Source organism: Cebus imitator, unplaced genomic scaffold, assembly GCF_001604975.1.
Source record: "Cebus imitator isolate Cc_AM_T3 unplaced genomic scaffold, Cebus_imitator-1.0 Scaffold24, whole genome shotgun sequence".
Classification (NCBI taxonomy): Eukaryota; Metazoa; Chordata; class Mammalia; order Primates; family Cebidae; genus Cebus; species Cebus imitator.
This window is the reverse complement of record NW_016107339.1, coordinates 3706705-3720414: the sequence shown is the minus strand read 5'-3', so window position 1 is coordinate 3720414 and position 13710 is coordinate 3706705. Positions and strand designations below refer to the sequence as shown.

Below are 13710 nucleotides of genomic sequence, written 5' to 3'. Positions count from 1 at the left end.
ACACACACACACACACACACATACACATAAGAAATATGTGCAACCTGTAAAGAAAATTACACAATTTCATTTAGTTATATAGAAGAATATTTTAAATAAATGGAGATTAAATACGACGAACTGGAATTAAAAACAAAACTCTCAATGTTCTCAAAGTATTAATTTCCCTAATTTAATTTCTAAAATTAACTCCAATTAAAATGCCAGTTAGATATTTTGGGTTGGGGAGTTTTTTCTAATATTTATCTAAATAAGTAAATGAGCTAAAATGGCCTCTATTCTACCTGCTATACCAACAATGTTAAAGTAATATTGCATAGTAATCAAAACTATGCAATATTGTTGTAAAATTAGACTGTCAAGAGAAGAAAAATGAAGAAAAATGAAGCCTAGTAATAGCCATAAGTACACATAATTAAAATGCTATATTTAATTAGTGGAAATAAATGGATTATTTGACACATGGTACTGGAAAACTGAGTAGGTGTTTAGAAAATTAATTAATTAATTAGTTAGATTAGATCCAAACCTCAAGTCAGTACATCACATTCCTCCCATTACCAAAAATAAATCTCTTTTCTTTTTTTTTTTTTTTTTTTTTTTTTTTTTTATTTTTTTTTTTTTTTTTTTTTTTTTTTTTTTTTGCTGTAAATGTTCATATTACCTTTTAGGCTACCCTAAGATTCATAGTTCTTGTGTGAGATGTGTCTTCAACACTGAACTCATTTAAATATAGAAGTCCATGACACTCCCAGAACCAGAATCATATTACTGTCCATGATCTTAACAACTATACAACTCAGGAAAATCTAGTACGATAGAAAGGAAGAATTCAAAGATAAGCAAAAAATCTCCCGTGACTGAAGTCACAGGATCCTTTCAGAGAAGCACAGAAGCCAATGAATGGTCAGCAAACTGTCACCTTAAAACAAAGACACCTTGGAGAAAATACTCAAAAACGACTCACTCTTCTAAAATCTATGTCCGGGGCATGGTCCAAGATGTTTAAGACCAAGAGTATTCCTTGAAAGCTAACATATCAAAATGAGACTAGGAAGATGAGACTAGAAAGCAACAGCTCTTTGGAGAGATTCTGGATCTAACAAGAGCTGTAAGCAGTGCCAATCTAAATTTATCTGCAGCTAGAAAATGGAAGCATGCTTGAGTCATTTACTGAGACAGGAAATACAGAAAAAGCAACAGGATGGAGAGTGAAGAACAGTTGAAATGATTAGTTTTCTCTTGTAACCTGGTGAAATTAAAGTTCTGTAAAACTGAAACCATTGCTTATCATTGCCTTTATTGATGCTATCACATAGTAAGAAATTCAAAATACACTTACAGTTGACTGATGCACTGCAACCTCAAACAAATTTCAAGACATCTGATGAGGAATAGGACCTCTAAAATTTACATACTAAAATGTTATATGGGGTATAATATAAAACATATTACACAGGTTTCAATAAAATATATACTAGGTACTTTAACAAAGTCCATATAATAAAAGTTACATAGTGATTAACATCATCACTACAGAATGACACTTAGCCTCAGTCACAAAGTATTAGCTGCTTAACAGTCATTTATCCTTAGGAATACGATAACACTGTGGTTCTGATTTTTATTTTCATCATTAAAGCTTATTTGTCTAACTTGTTTGTTTTGATTAAAAATTTATCAGTGCAAGTGGTTCAAAACCTGTGCTTTTCCATAAGCATATTGAAATTTCACATTTTACATTTCAAATCAATGACTTAATATTTAATTCTTATACCTGTAGTCAGTGCCCACAGACTTATTAATCTAGTAATTATTTTTCACAATAAAATTACAAATAGACCAATGATTTAGAGTTTGTGATATGCTCTTCCTTGAAGGGGATAATAAAGACTGTCCTTTAGTAATACCATAAACAGAAGGAATATATACATATATATGTGTGTGTGTGTATATATATATGTATATATATATGTGTGTGTGTGTGTGTATGTATATATATATATATATATTTATTCATTCCTTATGTGTGTGTTTCCTGGGGTGAGGGGAAACAGAAGAAGATGAACAATTGTTTGTATGAGATTTTCAGTAGATGTGAGGAATATGTAGAGTATAGATTGCAAGTTAATTATTGTATAAAAGGTCAAAGATTTTCAAAAAAGAGCAAGACAGTTTAGGGGAAAGATATACTTGGATAATGTTTTATAAATAAGAAAACCAAACCCAAATGGATTAATTTGTGATACTTATAAATGCTTAATAGAACTTATATTAATAATTGTCAGGTATTACAGATATTTTTGGAGAAAACCAAAACAGTTTCTCCTCAAGTATGATCTGAGTACTAAGGAAATTCAGTATTTGGGTAGCCAAAATATCCAAAAGAATAGACTATTCAATAGAAATACAATCCTGACTTTTTGTTTCCTATAACTTTATTGTCTATATTTTAGACAAATAGTTTTAACCAAATGGGTAATGAGAATGGCCTGTAACAGTACAGTATAAATGATGAGATGCTATAAGGAAGTACAGAATGAGCATAACTTCCAAACACTGAAGGAAGACTGATTTCACAATGTCTTTCTCTTTTAAGCTGAAGGGGTGCCCTCATAATATGGTACAGAATCCCTATTTGTTGTTCATCCACTTATTCCTGCATCCATTCACTCAAATACATGTATTATGCATCTACTCTTTACACGCATGCTATGATCAGTGTCGTGGAGAACACGAACACAGGAATTTGTGGTGTAGAGTATACACATTCCTGTCTCTCTTTCTTATACATGCATACATATACATATATACATGTATGTATATCTGTGTGTGACTGTTAACTATGACTCAACACATCATAATTGTATAGCACTTTAGCATCTTTCAATTTGTAAGCTGCTTTCATATGCATTTTTATTTAAGCTCACCAGTGATTTTCTAGGTAGGCATTTTTATTTCCATTTTGTGAGAATAATCTCTCCCTGTTTTTGTAGATATACTGTGGGATGATACATGTGATATCCTATATTTTTAAAAGATTAAAATCATGATTATTCTTCATATAATTATATTGGTTTTAGTAACTTTTCCTAAGATGTGTTTTTAAAACTTCAAATTCATAGGATAGAATGTTAACAGAGTATTAATAATATGTACAAAAAAGAAAAGGTTATGATATAAAATAAATTTAAGCAACATTTCTTTTAGCAAAGTTTAATCAATTTCTTCAGGATTTCTCTGAGCTTACACTCTGCTAATATACCTTGTCAGTCTTTAAGAACAGGGAGGCAGTGTGCGGCGTTTCTCAAACTTACGCGATAATGGAATCTTTGTTGTTTGGAGTGTTTGGTCTGAAGTGTGAACACATTTGGAAACTGTCATGCAAAGATTCTGAGTATATTATAGCTTCATTCATTTCTAGGTATAAGAATTTTCTCCTCTTAAGCAACTGTAGCAACTTGAAATCATATTAACTGCCTGTCTGCTACCTGAAACCCAGGAATTCCCTTTCAAAGGGCTGAGAATATTATGCAATTAAATGCAAATTTTTGTGTTTCTTACTATCTATATGCCCAGATAATCTTTAAATACAAGATCAGACTGCAGAGATAATGCAACTTCATAATTAGACATTGCTATATATACTTCATTTCCACAACTTTTATAATATGCAAAGTTTACTACTAAATATAAAAAAACTGAGTTTTTAAAATATACCATTTGCTCCTTTTGACAAAAGAGTAAAATCTTGCTTCTAAAACATGGAAATATTTTCTATTGTCTAGAAGCCCTTATGAAAATAGAACAAAGCATTGACAACATTTTCATAACAGGTGGTATTTGATTTGAGTTTTCTGAAACTATCAGTAATATAAATTGTAATGATATTTTAAGTACTATGTTGTACTACTTCAGTATTGAGGTTAATTGCTTTTAGATAGACCTCCTTTGTCCATTAGAAATAAACTATGTTCAAATAAGTTTGCAGATGTATTGGGGATTGAAAAAGTATAGAACAGTGGAAAAGGATAGAAAGGACTCAAAAGTCTCAAGACATTTTAAAAACCTTGCCATCCACAGTGTGCTGTATGGGACCAGTGACACCAGTGTCACTTTAGAGTTTGTTTAAAACAGAAGGGTCTTGACTCCACCTCAGACTTCCTGAATTATAATTTGTATTAAGGGAGATCCTCAGGTCATTCCAGTGCTGTTTTTTAAAAAAAGGTTTAACGTACTGTTTTTTTAAAAAAATAATAATCAGGAGTCCTTTATTAGTGTCCACTTTAATGGCTAGAAACTTTCATTGTAGATTTTTTCCTCTTTTCTTTATCTCATGCATTCTGAAGAATGAGAATCTACAAGTAAGGGTTGTCTCTAAAAGATTTTATAATCCTTTATGTAAACTCTGAAAAAATAGGGTTAGTAAATTCCACTTTCTTCAGGAAAACCAATGGAGTTATTGAAGTAATCAGATCACAACATCATAATCCTGGTCATTTTTTTTTCTTCCATAAGGCTTGTAAATGCTAAGTAGTTAATAACTAGAGAGTCCTTCAAATCAATCAGCTTTTATGAGTTTTTATCCAATGAGGATCAGGAGACTTAGGATTAAAATTGTCAATGAAAATTTGAAAATGATGTCTGACTTAATCCTTTTTTTCCCATTCTAGATTCTTGGCCTTCCTGCCCTGCCCTGCATGATACAGATACACTGTTAGGCATTTGCAATGGATATGCCTGCTCCGGCCAAAGGGTAAGAGATAAAAGAGCTTCCTCTCTATTATAAAATATTTTTTGACCTTTGAAGTAGATTATTTATTTTAAAGTTCAGCTTGTCATAGTCTTGGAGATAATTTTGAAAAAAGACCATAAGGTAACATTTTATCTATAAAACGGGGGCTACTGACCAAGACGGAATGTATTATAGCTGAGGAAACACAGAATGGTAAGTGGGATTCCACTCTTAGACTCACATAAGGAACACAGACTGTGTTACGGTGAGCAAGATGCATTGAAAATTACCACATCTCCATATTTCAGCTCATTTCATCTGTCATCATACTGTTTGTGAATAATGCCTTTTTTTTTTTTTTTTTTAAATGCAAACACAGGACTCCACTTTCCATCATGTAAGGGTAAGATGGAAAGAGTCTCCTTGTCCTGGCAGTCTGTGTCTGAGCATGTGATTTAAGCTTGATCAACTGAATTCTTTTCTCAGGCACAGTGAATCAGAGGTGCAGGAGAGGTTAGGACTCCTGCACAGGATCTACAGACAGAAACATGTTCAGGCCATCCTTGTTTTCACAAGGATGTTACAACTGAACTAGAAATTGGCAATCTGGGGCTATCTCAGCTCATGTTCTTTTGCCAGTCTTGTTTTATATCCTTCTAATTCTAAGTGCCCTGCTAATGAATTCTTTTTTTGTTTTTACTTGCAATCAAGTATCATGACTGATACAGAAATATCACCTCTTCACTAGACTTTAAGAGTATTGTTATTTCAGTTCTACATTGCTCATTGATATAAGTTTGAACCAATGGCTGGGGGCTTCAGTTAATAATAAGAGCAGAGGTGGTGGTGATAACGGTGGCAGTTACCACCTACAAGGACATACTATGTACCAGATACTATGTGAAGTGAGTACTTATGAGAGTCAGTATTACCACACTCATAGATGAGAAAACTGAGATTGTTTAATGAAAAACCACACTTTGAGGTCATTTTAGTCAAAATCACATGCCTGGTAAATCCATGAGGCAGAGTTCAGACCTGAATCTTTTGAGCTGCAAACCAGAACTCATATTAGGATGCTAATGGAGTTCTTTGGAGACTAATTTGATAACATTGATTGAACTTTAGAGGTCATAGTAGCTAAAATAATATATACATATATTAATTGAAATATAAGAAAATATGCAAAGTCTAATTGTACAATTTTAGCTGGGTATTTACTGATGTCATCTTGTAGTAAACAAATAAAGCATCTTCCATTCCCTGCAAAGAGACTGATTATTCTGAAACATTTCCTTGCAGCCTCCCAAAAACTAAATTGTGAAAAGCACTCTCTGATTGAGTTGTGATATCTCTTTAATGCAGTGTTTAATCTTACCCTTAAGCGCTATATCTAAATTCCACAAAAGCTGGATATATCCTAACAAGCTTATAAAGTTGATGTAGGACTTGCCTCCTATATGAACCTGAAAGAAAACATCTCCTATGTATGTGCAATTGCAAGCCTATGTAAAATTTTTTCAGAGACTGACTTTCCAGTTGAAAGGTGGCACAGATAAATTATTTTGGTGATATGCAAAAGTATATAATTTGTTGTCCAGCACCAAACTAAACATGAAGGCTATACTTTTAAAGCTATTTTTAAATAACTTTCATACATAAAATGAGAAGTATTCAGTCGTCATAGTTCATGGTTCTTTCTTTTATTAGAAGTAATTGTCATAATACAATTCCCTTACTAGGTACAAATCTAAATGCTTTATATATGTTGCCTAATTTAATACTGGCAATCCCATTGAGATTGGCACTATTGTTATTGTCATTTTACAGTCATTGAAAATGAAGCAGAGTGAAACATCTCCCCATTTGGTGGCGCTCTATATTCGAAAGATCTCTGTTCAAGAGAACTTTATCCCTCGCTGTATCTTATGATGAAGTCCACACTAAAGCTTAGCACAGCCTTTAAAGATCTGGTCTCTACCTACCTACCTGTAGCCTCATTCCCTTTCTACCATACCCCCATTCAGTGCAAGTGAATTGCTTAATATATTAGTAAACCTGCTGTCACAAATGCCGTTTCCTCAGCATCTAAACAGACAAGACCTATTCACCCTTTAAAACTCAGATAATCTCTGAAAAGCCTTTGATGATATCCTAGTTAGATTTAGTGCCACCACTCTATACATATTCCTTTTGTAAAATACATCACACTGTAATATACCTATTAAATCTTTGTCTACTTTTCCCACTAGACTTTAAACTCTATGATTTGTTTTGGTATCCACAGTGCCTAACACAGAACCAAGTATGTAATGAGCACTTAAAAATTTCTTTTTTGAATGAATGACCAAAGCTTAAGTAATCCTGTTTGTTCTTCCCTTCTTTGTATTCCTAGCTGGAAAGAGTTGTTAAATCTCATTCTCTATAATTTAATAACAGTCAATGTTATTTGAAGGAATTCTAGACAAATAATTGGGAATATAGGTTATCGAATCATGATTTTGATTTAATAATTAAACTACCATGAAGATTGATTCATTCAAAGAAAAAAATTTTTGCACGCTTGCCATGTAGCAGGAAACTGTACACTATAGTGGAAATAGAGTAGCAGATCTAATAGGCAACAACTCCTTCCATTATGGAGCTTGTAAAATCTAGAGCGAAATTTCTCTTCATAAAGAAAATGAGTCGAACTAAGGTCCTCCCAGGTCTAAAATTCCATAAAACAGTAAACCAAACATCAAAATTCTTTAAAATGCAATACAGAAATACATTAAAAAGAAATAAATATAATACCAGGCAAAGCATTTCATAACCAGCCTCTGATATAAGACATGTACAAGCATAATTCTTCCTTCCAAAAATAGATACCTAATAACGAAGTAACACTGTAATGCCTTTTAAAGATTAACATTGATTTATCATAATATAAAATATTGGAACAAACTCTAGCTGTAAGTAGTTGGGCTGTAAAGAACAAAAGAAAAAATATCATCTCGTGGCAATTAAAAATAATTAGGAAGAAATGTTATTCTTTGGGAAAATGTATCTATTTTTATACACCTAATGTTAAACACCAACATAAGGAACAACATGCTCTCTCGTCAAATGTTACTTGTATGATAATTTTTTTGATTCATTATAATTGGATCCCAAAAGGTAAAATTTACTATTAGTCCACAAATTAAAGGGTAAAAACTAAATTAGCCTAGACTCTCAGCTACTTCATTATAAAGTTAGGTAGGGAAGGCCACAATTATTTAACTTGTGTTCAAATCTCAGCTGGGGAATGTTTTAAATGAACATTTAAATGATGCAAGTAATTTTAGAAGAGAAAGTCTTTGTAGACAAGCCTATAAGCCCAATATTTATATACTTAATTAGCATACAATCTTGCTAGTCATATTCCAGTAGGTGTTTGGACAGAAATCTAATTCTCTAAAGATAAATTTTCAGTCATTCTTACCATAAATGAGTAAGATATGTCAATTGTTTGACATGCCATGATCATAGGATGTACTTTCTAATACATCCTCTGACAGTTTATGTGGACATTGAGCCATAATAAGTATCTATCTATCTATCTATTTATCTATCTATAATCTATCTATCTACAATCTATCTATCTAGATATATTAATATCTACCTAGATATCTAGATAGACATTTGAAAGTCTATTTCTGGTTTCATGAGTAATGATTTTCATGGAAAAACAAACCCAAAATGTGTGCTCAATATATTTATCTAGGTATCCAGAAATATTAATATCTATCGAGATATCTAGATATATTAATGCCTATCGAGATATCTAGATATATTAATATCTATCAAGATACCTAGATAAATATATTGAGCGCACATTTTGGGTTTGTTTTTCCATGAAAATCATTGCTCATGAAACGAGAAATAGACTTTCAAATTATATGGTGAGATTTTCACATTGTAGACGAGGAAACTGAGGCCCAGAAGGTGAAAGAAATATTGCAAATCTGACAGCTGATTAGCAATGGAACCATGATGACAGGAGCCCAATGCTCTTCTTGCCACTACTTCATGCCACTGCTCTCTCTGTGAGATTGTGCTCTGGCTTACAACATTACATTGTGATTTGACTACTCATTACATTGAACTATAATGCAAGGATCAAGAATACAAAAAAAATAAGGGTGTAAATACAGAAACAATTCAAGTTGTTGGCTTTTTTTAAGCATTGACAAATAAATACTTTTTTATGTTGTGGAAAGAAAACAACAGCTAGATTATAAGTCTGCAGCAAGCCTGGCATGTTGGAAATGAAACAAAAAGCTTTCTTCATATAACTAAATTTAAGAGTGTGAATAAGCTAAATTTCCCCATCTGGAGACTTTCAGACTAGACAAGACTTACAAATTAATATGAGTGTATAGGTCTGGGGCCTGAGGAAAATAGGTCAAGTCTAAAAAGGAATCAGGTGCTGACCACAAGTCAGAATTTTAATATGGTTTCAAAACAAAGGGCAGAGATCTAATGCTCTAATTTACTGAACACCATTAGGATGATGACACAGTATGTGATGAGGAAGCCTTCAAGACAAAGTTATAAAGAAGAAACTAATATTGAAAGATGGAAAATGTTTCCATCCACATACAATTCAGACTCTGATCCTCCTTTTAACCAATTCTTCTCTCTTTCTCTCTTCTTCTCTTTCTTATTGGAACTTATTTTTATCTAGGATATTTTTGCTTTCACTAAGTACTGTAGTTTTATTTCCCCATTTCCTTTGTTTCCTAGAATTGAGGACCCACAGCAAGATATAAAAAAGTCCTTTGATAAACAAGATAAGAAAGTAATTCTGAGATAAAATTATCAGAATGTGTCAGTTGCTTTGTGTAGCTCAGAAACAAAATTGGGATGTGTAGAGGTATTTTTAAGAAACTGGACGGATTATTCCCTTCCACCTGCTTTTGTAAGGTCTCCAGCTCTTCCTCCAGTGCTGCCTTTGAAGGATTTGTATACGTCCTATGCTGAGATATTGGCATTTATGAGGGCCAACATAGGGATGTTTCAAATATGTCCAGTCATTAAGTACTGGCATGAAGGGTTTGGGCATTTTTCTCTGTTGGGAATTTCCTATGCAAAGGTCTGAGCTTCTTTCAAAAGTTCAAGATTGATTTTTGGTGGAGAAGATAAGTGAAGGCTTTTCTAGCCAACTAAGAAGCAGATTCTTTTGATTAAATGTCAAATTAAGAAAAAATATTCTACATTCTACATAAGATACTGTGACAATTCTCTAAAGGGTATGACTGTGAGAAGAAAGCAGATATTTTGGGATAGAGGGTTTATACTTATGAGAATTTTCTTTTTCTATAAATTTCCTCTGGTTGACATAAGTTTAAAAATGTGTTCATGTGCATAGTGTTTCAGATTCATTTATGCAGAATTATGTAACACTCGGAAAATCTCCTTTAAACCATGTATTATGGGGACACAAAACTATAAATTATGTTTGTAAATATCCATTCCTTTCTACAATCACAAATTCTCAGAATGTGCTAAATGTGGAGTCTGTTATTATATTTGCTTTCTCTCTCTCTCTATTTAAAGGGAAGGGTGGTAGGATATCTTTTCTATTAATTCACCACCTCAAATACAAGTGATAATTTTCTTATGATTTAAGATATTGTAGTGACAGGCCATAGGCCACTTGCCCAGTGATTTACTATTAATAGCCCTGCATCAGAACATTTCACATTTCAAGATAAGACTGAACATTATTTATCTAAACACATCTACAGCCAAACTATGGTCATTTTATATATATATATATATATACATATATATATATATATAATTTATCAGATTAACCCATTAATTTTTTTTAAAAAAGGTTGTTCCAGAAAACCTTATTGAAATAAAATACCTGTATCATGAATTCAAAAATAGAAATTAATTAGACAAATTGACAGTGAGAAGGAATATATTTATAGGTTTATCTTTCACTTCCTCCAAGTTCTTGACAATCTTTTTTTTAATTTAATGGAAAATGTGACAAATGTAAGCCCTTACCAACTTCCCACTTCAGAAGGCTGTTGTCTTCCCTCTCCATTTTTCCAATGACATACCAGATGCATGCCATCCAGTGTGCAAGGAGTGCAAACATGGACATGAGCAGAGTCAGGACGATAGTGCTGTGTTGGGAATAGCGGTCTAACTTCTGCAGCAGACGCAAAAGACGCAAGAGCCGCACCGTCTTTAGAAGATGCACAAGAGACACCTGTGGTAGGAGAGAGAGCAGCACAACTTGGTGTATGTGTTAAAATCATGCCACAACAATTTTTAGAAGCCGTTCTAAAAATTTTGGAAACAAAGTATAATTATTTCAATATTATTATTTTTATAAATTGTCTTCATTCTTGACATTATAGCAGAAGATGATAGGATTAAAGATGGTGGAATAAAGGATAGAATAGGGAGGATAATTTAATTTATTTGAATAAATACCTTTCTTAATTAGGAGTTATCTTTTTTTGCTCTCTGTATCATTTAATACAATAGTATACATTTTGATAGACAACTGAAACACATTATGGTATCAGAATACCATGGTATCTCGAATCCCCTACACATATTCCCTTCCCTGTGTAAGGAAGTTGCTTTATAACAATAATTCAGAAAAATTGAAGTGAATGCCTAGAAAGTAATAATAAAAGTAACAGTTTACTTTTTGAAATAGGTAGATCCATAAAACTTGAGTAAGTTCTGCTCACAAGTACCAGTAGCCTCTTCTCCCTCATGTGCTATACTTCTAACATTATCAACAGACAGAGAAAACATTTGCTTGAAGAGTGTGTGCTCTCTCTCTCTCTCTCTCCCCCTCCTTCACTCTCTTGAACATGCTTAGGGAATTAAAATGAAATGGACAAGAATTTCTGAAGAGTCTCTGAGTGCCTTTGCATCCACTATAGCAGTAGACTTATAGCTGATGGGTTATTTTATTGACTTCAGAGTCCAGTTGAAAAATGTGCATCATTGGTGTGGACCAGGATAGTCAATATCACCATTAATAAGTGGTACCCATAGCACACATTGTTTTCATACTCTCAAAGAACATTCTAAAATAGAAAAAACAAATAAAACATTAAATCATATGGAAATAGAGTTTGACAAACTTCTGGACGTCACCTAATTTCTTTTGGAAAATAGAGATGAAGGAGGTGCTTTGTATAGCTTTAACTAACTACACTCTTTCCTTTACAAAACTTAATCAGGCACAAGGTCAGCATTGAGAGTTTGCTTTTGTATTTATCTAGAGTCAGTTGACTTCTAATTCCCTCCTTTGCTAGCCATATTCTCTTATCTCTAAGAAAAATATGCCTAGAACAGTACCTGACACATCGAAAATGCTCAATAAATATTTGTTAAATAAGTGAAGGGATAAATTATCAAGTTGAGATGCAAACACTTCAAGCTCAGCATACAAATTGATATTCAATGAAGTTGTTTTCACTTGTAATCTTGTGAATTATTCTATACTCAAATACAGTACACTCTTAAGGGTACTTGAGGAACTTAAGAGCTAGCTGTGCTCTTTTATTTCTTTTTGTCCTTCTCTCATGTCAAGTTTTACTTTCTTCTCCTTTGGAGCCAAATTCTCATCTATCATTTCTCAAGCTGGTAGTTAGCTAGATGGTCAGATGCTAAGGCTTGTAATCTTTGTTTTGTTATTTAAAGATATTACTGGGGATGGAGTTTATTTTATAGGTAGGTGAATTTGATGGAGAGGTGACAATTTTATAAGTGAAATGAAATCTGGAATGAAAGTCCCAAGTGTAGGAAGGCATCTGCATAGATACTATTGATGTAGTCTCCCCATTTTCTCTGACCAGAAAGGGGATGTTTGAGTAAAGAATATGGAGTTGCTTGTACGTGAGAATAATAGTAATTTGCAAAGATTAGGTGAACCTCAGTGTCCAGCTGACCCAGGTAGTTCTATGTCCATTCTGAAGTCAATAAAAACTGGCATTAAAAAATTATGCTTGCTCCCACCAGAGTCAGTAGATTCTTGCTAAGGTTTGAATGTTGGCTCTTGAAGAATGACAGGAGAAAGAAACATATTTGACTTATATAGAAATACGTACCTGAAAAAAGGAGAGGATTCTTTTCACTCTTTGGATGCTTTTCTGAATTTGTCACTGATAAGAATTATAAGCTACTCATAGACAGGTGCATTCATCAAAACCCCCTATCAAATGGGAGTTTCCCCTTTTACCAAATGGATATGACCATTTCAGAAAGGAGAAAGAGAGAGAGAGGATGCTAATTAACATGTTGCAGGGCTTTCCTAGGTTTTAGACATTTATCAAAGCATTGTACAGATATGTTGCATTTTGAGTCTGGTCAAAACTCTGTGGGAATTATATTGTGCCCATTTTAGGGATATTTTGATGTAAACTTCCCCAAGTAAGTCACTCAGGTGGTAAGTGATAGAACTTGGATTCATACTTCTGGCTTTTTTACTCTATCGCTCTTCCTATGTCTTATTCATAATTTTATCTCTTATATGTGCCTTTTATAGTGATATACATACTAGTTTCAAAAAGCAGTGATCTGTACTTAAAAGAACTGCCATTAGCAATTGTCAGCAGAGTCAAAGTCAAAGTTTATGCAGTTTTGAATGTCATCTATGGAGATGCATTAACGGGACACATTGTAGATTTCAGAGACAAACACCTTTGGTTATTTGTTTCTTTTTCTCAGTCTTTGTTGTAAAACAGCATAACTCATAAGTTATTTCTCATAACTTATGTTTTCTTGAGAAGAAAATATAATACCTTGAACAAGTTTTTCTCTTCAAATATTATAGAATATTTTGTCCTAATTTAAGAGGTATAATGAATTTAGGTGCCAGCTTTTTAAATGTTCATATGCTTGCTCCTATGAAAAGCAGAACAAGTATCACTGATTTATTCCTTTCCTTTTTTCATCTTTTTTTTTTT

General features: G+C 32.9%; 1 protein-coding gene and 1 long non-coding RNA gene across 2 annotated transcripts in view; one reads left to right on the top strand and one right to left on the bottom strand.

Moving 5' to 3' along the window:
* KCNH8 (potassium voltage-gated channel subfamily H member 8) overlaps positions 1-13710 on the bottom strand; it is a 345406-nt gene that overhangs the window by 113774 nt on the left and 217922 nt on the right. Inside the window, exon 8 of the mRNA XM_017522526.2 lies at positions 10781-10988. Coding sequence (XP_017378015.1) covers positions 10781-10988 — 208 coding nt within the window. The remainder of the gene's footprint in view (positions 1-10780; positions 10989-13710) is intronic.
* The window catches only part of LOC108299933, a 115252-nt gene continuing 106219 nt past the window's right edge, over positions 4678-13710 (top strand). The window contains exon 1 of the long non-coding RNA XR_001823170.2: positions 4678-4756. This is a non-coding gene — a long non-coding RNA (uncharacterized LOC108299933). The remainder of the gene's footprint in view (positions 4757-13710) is intronic.